Below are 9,292 nucleotides of genomic sequence, written 5' to 3' on the forward strand. Positions count from 1 at the left end.
CCTTCTACTTTGAATTATTCTTCAGAGTGATCGTGCGACCCACCGACGACATATCTGGGGGGTTCACCGCATATGCGCTTCCTCACAGGGAGGGTCCAATCTGCCCCCGTGGGTCTCGCTCCTGGAACGCGCCTGGCACGTAGCAGGGACTCAGCAAACATCACCGTCACCGCAGGGCAGGGGCCCCTGTGGATGCCGACACCCCGATCCCCGAGCCTGGGGCTGTGCGTGTGCTACGTGACATGGCAGGGACACCCCGCGGATGCGATTACGGTGATGGCGTCTGCCACGCTCAGGCCGAGCCCGCGTCATGCTCGCCCAGGTCCAGTAAACCTCGGCTGCAGCCTGGTCACAGCACCCTGAGGGACAGCCAGCCTGCACCCAGCGCCCCTCCCTCCCTCCCTGGCCTTGTCTCAGCATTTGGGGGACGGTGGGCCGACCGCCCTCTCCGTCAGCCCTGTGGTGCGGTGTCTGTTAGTAGCTCCATCTGCCACTGCGACACCGAGTCGCAGGCAGGTTGAATAATTCTTCCGATGCCACACATCGCGTATGACAGTGCGACTGTCCCCATCACCACCATGCCTAACACTGCCCCTAAATCCTTGCCAGGACCCCCGGAACAGAACCAAACCGACGGCAGTGCGATGGCCTGTATATATGTGTATATATCTTTTTAAAGTTAAAACTGAATACAACACGGTCGTGGGTTTCATCCGTTTTTAGCTTAGCCTTTGGTTTTGAAATAAATGGTTAAACAGATACAAATAAGGTAGAGCTTTCCGCGGACGGCTGGAGCTTGTCCACGGCGCGTCTCACCTCTCCTGCCCTGGGCCCCCTGGTCCAGCCGTCACGCTGCCCGGTGTGTGGTGTGTGGTGTGTGGTGTGTGTGGTTCCACTCGGGCTGGAGCGGACCCCTGTCTTTCCAGTGGTGCCACTGAGTTAGATGAGGACACTGTTGCTTGCGACACTTAGGTCTTTCCCCATTCTTTCCCTCGTCCCTGTCCCTTAACTGTTAGAATGTTCTGCCACCTCCAAGCGGAAGGCTTCGTGAAAATCAAACGGTGCTTTCTGGACGCGAGGGAGCTGTACCCACATCGACCCTGCTCATCATCGCTGCCACCAGGCATCGGAGAGCCAGGATGTGATTTATTTTTACCGCTGCTTCTCATAACTTCCGTGGGAAATTTCACGCCCGTTGGAACAGGTGCGTTACGCGATCGCACCTCTGTGAAGACCCGAGAGCCCTCGTCCTCCGGACCGGTCGCCGGTCGGTGCCGGACGCCGCCCCGAGCCTCGCTCTGCTCACCGCCCGCTGGCATGGCCAGCGTGCTAAACGGTCTCCTCATAAAGCACGTCATTGAGAAGTATTTTCTTTCGGTGCCTTTAAAACAGGTTGGCGGGCATCGGTCTGCAGTGGGCCCCTCACGTCCACAGGCCACTCCTGCAAGACCATCCTCTTAACTGCCAGTCATGAAATGCCGTTTCCCAAAGTCCATTTGAATCGGCCCTCCCGGGTGCTAGCAAGTTCTAACGCATTTCTCTTCTCCAACGGATGAGCCTCTAAAATACATTTGATACGATTAAATGAATGAAATTGCGTTTCACCTCATTATGGATGTGATCGTCCCCAAATTTATCTTACGATTATCACAGGCCGAGTGAGCCCGATAAAGTATGATTTTTTCAAAGGACGATAAATGAATTCCCAGATAAATTTAATATGATGTATTTTGACGTGACGCCGATTCGAATGCCGTTTCTGTGCCGGCTTTTCCGTGCCATGTCGTTCTGATTTCCCGTCTCGTTAAAACAATCCTAACGCTTCAGACGAGACGTCTCACGAGGCCGAGTGCCACAGCAGCCTCTGTCCTGTCACGACTCGCCCTCTGCTACGTAATTTAAAATGCGCGGAAGGATTCTGCGCGTGATCAAAGATGAGTCGGTGGTGACTCGGATCAAATTTAGAAAAGGGATCGGGAGAAGGAACGACACTCGTGTGTTTCCAGAGCGATTGCTCGTTGATGGTCTCTCCAGCTCTACGTCGCTATCTGGCCCCTACGGTTTTTGATCGCCATGTCCGATCTGCCACCCTCCTCGCTCTCCGCCCCCGGCCGGTCTCTTTCGTGTATTGACAGGTGTCAGTGTCTCCCTCGTCCCACTGTGTCCCCATTACGGCCTTTCCTGTCTCCCCTTCGCCTTCCTATAGCTCCCGATAACGTAAAGTCTTTCTTTGGAGGAAAAAAAAACAGAGCTCACACAAACTCCTTTTCCTTGTAATCACAGAACAGAAAACTCTCAAAGCGTAGTTTGCAGAATGGCATCCTGCACAGACCGCTGTACCCGGCCCGTGTGACCCGGGGGGAGCCGGGCACTAACCGCCAGGCCCCTCGCATTCAGTGCCCAGTGAGGAGACCAAGCATCCGGTCCTGGTGGCCTCTCCCGTCGGCCGCCCATTGCTCGGCCGCCACTAACTGTCAGACGAGCCGACGACGCTTACTTGTCAGGCGCCTCTGAGACATACCTAGCCCGGGAAACGCACTAAGACGTGACGCTCCATATTGCGACGGCTGCTATTCTGCCAAGATGTTCAGTCAAGTGGGTACTGGAAAATTTCTTCGCAATTTAACGAAATTATCCTCAAGCACGTTTAGAATAACAAGCCGGCGCGAGGAGCCTTGTCTAAGAAGAGGGAGAAATAGGGACTCGGGCTCCTGCAGGGCGAGACGTCCTTTGTGACAGTTCAAAAGCAGCCCTTGCTGGCCGGGCGTGTGCAACCCGCTCCAGCTCCCGCCGGAGACCCCGCTTCACCAGAAAGCGGCTGGACACACGGGTCAGGAGTTAAAAGCACTCGGAGCACCGGATACCGTCTAACCGAAGGGATCTCACCCCCTGAACGTGCTTCTGAGCCAAAAATGATCAACGTAGGGAAACGCATAACCAGACACGCACACAGCCCAGATTAGGGAAGGACCGAAGGCCGACTATCCAGGCGCCTAGAGAACGCTCGTCCATTCGTAAATCACAGATTTTTAAAGAGGTTGGAATAACCGAGTCTTAGGTGTGAAAAAGAGCATGGCACGAATCTGAAGGTGCGACACGACCCAGTGTGGGGTGAGGGGAGAAAACCCACCGCGGTGTGAAGGAGGGCGGTGTGTCTGCGGGGCGCCTGCGGGGCGCCTCCGGGGCGCCTGCGGGGTGGGGGGAAGAACATTTTTTCCATGGACTGTCTGTGTCACGCACGTTTCCTGCCATCAGCTGGACTATTGACCTTATACGTAAAAGATCCCAAACGTCTCCCACCGTTAATCTCTGTGTGGAAGGTGAGCTCAGAAAGCCACCAAATTAAATAAGAAACAAAGCACAGTTGCCTCTCACGGCTAAACTCCACGGGCACGAGACTTCGCGTTTCCGACGGCAGCCACCGGGGAGGGGAGCAACCTCCTGGTGCCTGAATGTAAACTCACGATCAGGGATTTGACCAAAACCTTCGAAATGAGACACACGTCTCCAACCCTCACGATTCCTCGTCCCTGAGCTATTGGTAAATACGTGCAGCATGTCAGCAAACTCCCTGCCTGGTGTGTCAGCTCAGAAATCCGAATCCTGTGTATGATGTCACTCGTATACACACTCTTCATTCAGAGGGACACTGGGGACATCGTGGTGTATAGGATGCAACAGCGGGAGAGCCTTGGACGGATAAGGACCCCAAGGCATGTGGCAGGGGAGGGGGGGAGGTGACCATCCTGGACTAGCAGCAAGGCAAGAATTGACAACTGATGCCTGGTCCCAAGGGGACACTGACTGAAGGACTCTCGGGCTGCAGGCCTGGGGACGTCCGCTATGACAGCTACTATGCGTGCGCTGCCCCCGAGGGTGCCAGGAGAGCTACAAGCCCCCGGCTGACCTGCTACACGGTCCCAAAGCCACCCTTTACCAGCCACGGCACCTGGGGACGGTCACGAGCCTCTCTCTTCCTCAGTTACCTCCTCGGTACAGGCCTGGAAAGCTCAGAAGAGCAAAAACGTCCAGAGAACAACAGAGAAAGGAGGTCGTGACCCAGAAGGGTCCTCCTTATTGGCCCTACAGCCGAGGTCCCCACAGGCGGCTGCACGGCCACCGTGCTCTCGAGACCCCCGTGACGACACAGCGCAGAGGGCACCATGCACCCACTGGAGCCGTTTTCCAGGACAACTGCACGGCAGACCGGCCCCGAAATTTAATTTGTAAATGATACTCCGCCAACTTCAAGCTGCAATCCTTTTGATCAGCCAGAACAATCTGGGGGAGCCGAGGGGGGGGGAGGCGGGACAGCAGCACCCCATAAGGACGTGTGTCTGGAATGCTGGTTATCACCAGCTTGATGAAAAATATATGAGCATCGGTACCAAAGGCCAAGATGAAATCGCTCAGAGGAACGGCCGATGCCGGATCCCGGGCGGTGTCTCGACCCGCAGACGCCCGCTGCCGGGGGTCGGTGCCTGCGTTCGGAGGGCCCCAGCTCAAGGATGTTGGCTCAGGCCCAGACCGCTGTGGGTCCTTGTCATTGTCACAGAATGCGTGCTTGGCTTCAGAGGCAAGCAGTTTCTTTGCACAGTGGAACCCGGGAGGGTCCCCAAGACGTTGAGCATTGTCATCTGACAAGAAACGAATGTCCTATGTGCACGTGAACTTCTGAATCATGTCTTAACCCGAGTGGGAGGAAACGCAGCTGACTCTAAAACCACCTTCTGCTTGCGTTTCTGAAAACAAAATCTGCCGCTTTTCTCTGACTCACTCCAGAGACCCAGCACTTGTGGCGAGCGGCCTCGCTCGCTCGCTCGGGAAGGAGGAGCGGGGGAGGCCAAGGACTCGCTTATTTGTTTACAGCGCACTGAGAGGCGTGGGACGCGGAGGTGACCCAGACGCCACATTCGGCGAAGTTCCTGAAAACCGCAAGATTGAAGCGTGGATGGCGACTTACCCAAAATGACTGGCCAAGTTCACGGACACGCAGAAGAGAAGGAGGTTTTTGGTCATGATGAAGCTGGAGAGCATCGCCTCGTCCATGCCCACCGGGAACGAGAGGAGAAGCAGCCGGTTCCGGGGGGAGGGGGACCCCTGCTCCTTTCTCCAACGCGATCTTTCTGCTGAAAAGCACACACAGGGAAGAGCCATGCACACGCGGACGCGTCCTCGTCAGCTTCTGGACCCCGGTCGGACTGCGACATGCAGGACTGAGAGAGAAACGGCCCTGGCTGGCTGTCGTCGGGCACGGCTGCACCTCAGTGTCAAACACATCTCCGTCACACACAGAGGTTACAACACAGCTTAATTTTCATGTTTACCCAGAGTCAGTCTAAATAATAAAAAATTATTATTTTCCACGTCTCAAATACTTTGCTTCACTTTTTAGCATGCTAGCAAATGACCCGTTCGTGCTATTATCTGAATCAACACTCGAAGTGATGAGTAGCTGTGTTTTGCATCTGTCAAATCCACAAGTGGAATAATTTTACCTTTTGGAAATATCTGCCACGCGTTCAAAGCCAGCCGGCTACTCCTTGCTCTGCGAGGCGCTGAAAGTAGATTGGGGGGTGGGGGGGGAGGCACATTTAAGGAACCAATCTACAGGGTCACGACAACAGAACTGCTTGTGAGGAACGCCTGCCACTCTCTCAGCGTCCTGTCCCCACGACTACACATTCTCACTGCCTTTGTGTGTGCTTGGGGGAGGGGGGCTCCCGCGTGCGTGCCGGCCGGGAACGCATCGGGAATGCGGGCAGGTACAGGCGCTGGGCTCTGCCTCCGGGCTGGAGAAGGCGCCGCTTCCCCATTGCGCATAAGGCGGACAGGCGCGCGCGGTTCGGGACACCTCGCGCTCCAAGGGCACGTCTTCCCGAGGAGACCCCGGGCCAGCTCCGGGATCGGGCCCCACACAACAGGTGCTTGCGCCTCAGAAGCGCAGGCCCCGCGTGCGGAAGGGCGCGGTGCCATGACGCCGTGCGGTGGTCGCCCGGCCGCGACCCGGGGCTTCTCGCCCGACCCGGGCTGGAGTCCGGCGGCGAGCACGCGGCGCCGGATGCGGGAAACCTGGGCGGCGCCTCCCGCCGCCCCTCGGCCCCGAGCCCCCCGGAGCAGGGCTGCGCTCCCGCGGTCCCCGGGCGGCCGCGGGGGGCTCGCGTGCGCGGGGCCGCAGCCTCGGCCGCCCGGCCCCCGCGGCCTCCCGCCCGGTCCGCAGCGGCGCGCCCCGCGCTTCCCCGGCTGCCTCGGCCTCGCACGCCGCCCGCTCCAGCCCGGTGCGAGCCCCGCGCCCCGCGGCGCAGCGCCTCGGTCCCCGGCCAGGAGCGCGCGGTGCCGCGGCGGCTCCCCGTCCCCCGCCCGGAGCAGCCCGCGCGCCGCCCCCCGGGCCGGCGGCGCCCGACCCCGCCCCGCGCCCCAGGGCCGGCGGGGGTCCCCCGAGTCCCGGGGCCGGCCGGGGGCGCCGCCCGGGCCGCCCCTGCCCTCCGCGCCGGCTGCGCGCCCGCGGTCGCCGGGGGAAAGTTTGCGCTCCCGGCCGCCCGCCTGCCCCCCGGCTCCGCTGCGGGCCCCGGGGCGCCCAGGACGGGGCGCCGGCTGCCCGCTCACCGCCGCCCGCGCCTTCTTCCTGGGCTCACGCGGCGCCCGGCCCGGGAGGCGAGCCGCGGCCACCGTGCGTCCTCCGCCGCCGCCCGCTGTCGCCCGGCCGGCCGCGCGCAACGAAGGCCAGCGCGGCGTCAGCGCCCGGTGCCGCCCGCGCCCACTTGCCCGCGCCCCGCGCCCCGCGCCGAGGCCGCGCCGCCGCCGCAGCTCCCCGCCCGCCGGCGCACTCGCGCTGGCTCTCACCTCTCCGAGCGCCACATGTCGCCTGGGCTGCGAGGGACGTCCCCGTGCGGCGGCTCCGGCAGAGGCCGCCAGACGCTCAGCCAACGCGCCGGCGGGCGCGGGGGGTGGGGCGGGGGCGCGCAGCCTCGGGACCCGCCACGCTCCCGCAGAAGTTGCTAGAGGGTCCGCAGGACGCCCCGGGGCCTCGGCGACCCGCCCCGCCCCCGCTCCGGCGCGGAGGGGCCCGAGCGTCCGCAGGGAGTGTCCCCAGGAGCCGCCCTGGCCCTCGCCCGGCCGGCCCGGTCGCCCTCCGTCCCCGACGCGCGCCCCTCTGCCCGCACCGCCCACTGTCGCTAGATGGAAACCAGCTCGCGAGCCTCCTGTTCTCCGTCATCCACTGCGACAGGAGGGAACCCGGGGGGGGGGCGCGGTGGGAATTAGCCCCCCGCCTGTCCGCGCTCTCCACGTGGGGCTGCTCCGAAGGCCCGTTCCTTGTCGCGAAGCCGCAGTGTCCGCAGCGAGGGCCCGCGGGGTCGGCGACCCGAGGGCAGGGCCGGGGCCGGGCGCGGGGGCCCGCGCTGCCTCGGGGACCCCCGCGCACGCGGCGTCTTTGTGGGCGCCGCGGAACCCGAGAGGTGAGCTGGCACTAGGGACACCCGGCCGGGAGCAGGGGCCCCTCGGAGCGGCACAAACAAGATGGACGCAGAGGCAAAAGCACAGGTGGAAGCGTCCGAGCGTTTACCCTATTATTCCACATCTTTTGTGACACCGCCTCGTTTATAGTCACCTTGACCGGAGGCATCGTGAGAAAAGGCCCGTTTCTGGCTCTGCTTTCAGGGCGGGGCGTTCTCGGCTCTCCAGCTGTGTCTGACGCCATGCATTACACATCTAAGCTACCTGCTGGTGCTTCGGCACGTTCCAAAAATCCTGAGATTCTCCGAAAATGAGACCTTGTAAATATATTTCAGGAGGAGGACATAAAATCTATCAATGTTGCAGATGCACAGGGAGCGGTACTCTAAATGTACATGGAGCCACGGTATTAAATAGCAGATTCTAGAAGAGAGAGAACTTCCAGCGCGTGAGATAGCATGCTAATTCGAAAGGCTTTTGGATTCTGAAGTGGATGGATTGAATATCCGCATTTCCTTATTTTCTGATTTCTCAAAAGATGTGTGACCAACAAGTTCATCGACAGTGAAAATCATTAAATTAAAAATAATCAGAGTCAACGCTAAATTTCTATCTATAATCGACCCGATCTACTTTTTACCTGTTAGGTGTTAGGATTCTAAGCCTAGTGACACCAGCGACAGCGATTCCTCTCTCCCAGGAGGAAACAGCATCAGGCAAACCACACAGTTCAGATAACGAGCGATTTAAAGCTTTACGGCGACTGAACAGTCATTCAGTAATTTTTGCGAAAAGAAAAAAAAAAAGTAATTCAATTCTTACCTCCTCCCTGTGACTAAATTCTGACTCAGTCTCTGCTCTTAGTGTTTATAAACATGTAAATAGTTGAGCCCGTGGCCAGACAGACCCGAGGGGACTGTGAGACAATGAGACGTATCCTAACCGCATAGAAAGCCACGTTTTAGAAGAATATTGGTTGCCGTTTCAGGAACGCGCGTTTCAATGTGAAATTCAGTGTTTCCCCTAAGAAAGAGCCGTCTGCCAGGCGAGTCCCCACGGCCCCAGCCGGCATCGTCCCTTCTACGGAGGCGTCAGGCGCTGCGGCTCCAGGCTGGATGCAGTAGGGGGCGCCTTCGCTCCACGCATCTCGGCGCCCGGCCCTGCTCAGCGCGAATTTAATTTTCAGGGCGAAAGCCTGAAATAGCTGCGCTTGGGGGAGCTGGGCCGGTGCGGGGGGGCGGGGGGCACCTGCTGGGAACACTCACTCGTGCCCCACCTGCAGCCGAGGCAGAGAAGGGAGCCCGCGTCCGCGTGCGGGCGGGGCCGGGTGGCTCGAACGCGACGAACGGTGTCACCACGAGCCTGGGGAGGGCGACCGGAGCCCGGGGCCCGCTCCGCGGGGGGAGGCGTGTTCACGCCACCGTGTGTAGTTTTGTATTTGCGAAGAATCGGGCTCCGGGCCGCGAGGAGCCGGGGGCTCATTTCCTGCTCCAGGAACAAGGCGCCGCTGTCGGGAAGGCGCACCTGCCGCCGTCCGCAGAGAAGCGGGGGCGAGGCGCACAGAGGGTTAAAAGCGCGTGAGAGCAGCACAGGCCCGGCCCACGGTGGGAACGCAACCAACGATAAACTCATTATCCGCGTGCGTTCCAAGCAGATTCATGAGAGCTTTGCCCAAGCGGGAGCCGGGGAGGGGGGCTGGGCTTGGGGAAGCAGCAAGGCCAGGTCTTGCCGGAGGAAGAGGGAAAAGTCCTAAAGAAAGATGGCCCTTGGTTTGGACCCCGAAAAATCACTGGGACAGAAAATAACAGAGAAAGCCAAGGAAAGAGCGGGGACAAAG

At 60.1% G+C, this 9,292-nt stretch overlaps 1 protein-coding gene across 1 annotated transcript in view; it reads right to left on the reverse strand.

Moving 5' to 3' along the window:
• Positions 1 to 5,049, reverse strand: part of GABRA5 (gamma-aminobutyric acid type A receptor subunit alpha5) — a 45,321-nt gene extending 40,272 nt beyond the window's left edge. The window contains exon 1 of the mRNA XM_039853383.1: positions 4,964 to 5,049. Coding sequence (XP_039709317.1) covers positions 4,964 to 5,049 — 86 coding nt within the window. The remainder of the gene's footprint in view (positions 1 to 4,963) is intronic.
• Positions 5,050 to 9,292: the final 4,243 nt, after the last annotated feature.

The sequence above is a fragment of the Pteropus medius genome, unplaced genomic scaffold (genome assembly GCF_902729225.1).
Source record: "Pteropus medius unplaced genomic scaffold, Ma_sr-lr_union100, whole genome shotgun sequence".
Lineage (NCBI taxonomy): Eukaryota > Metazoa > Chordata > Mammalia > Chiroptera > Pteropodidae > Pteropus > Pteropus medius.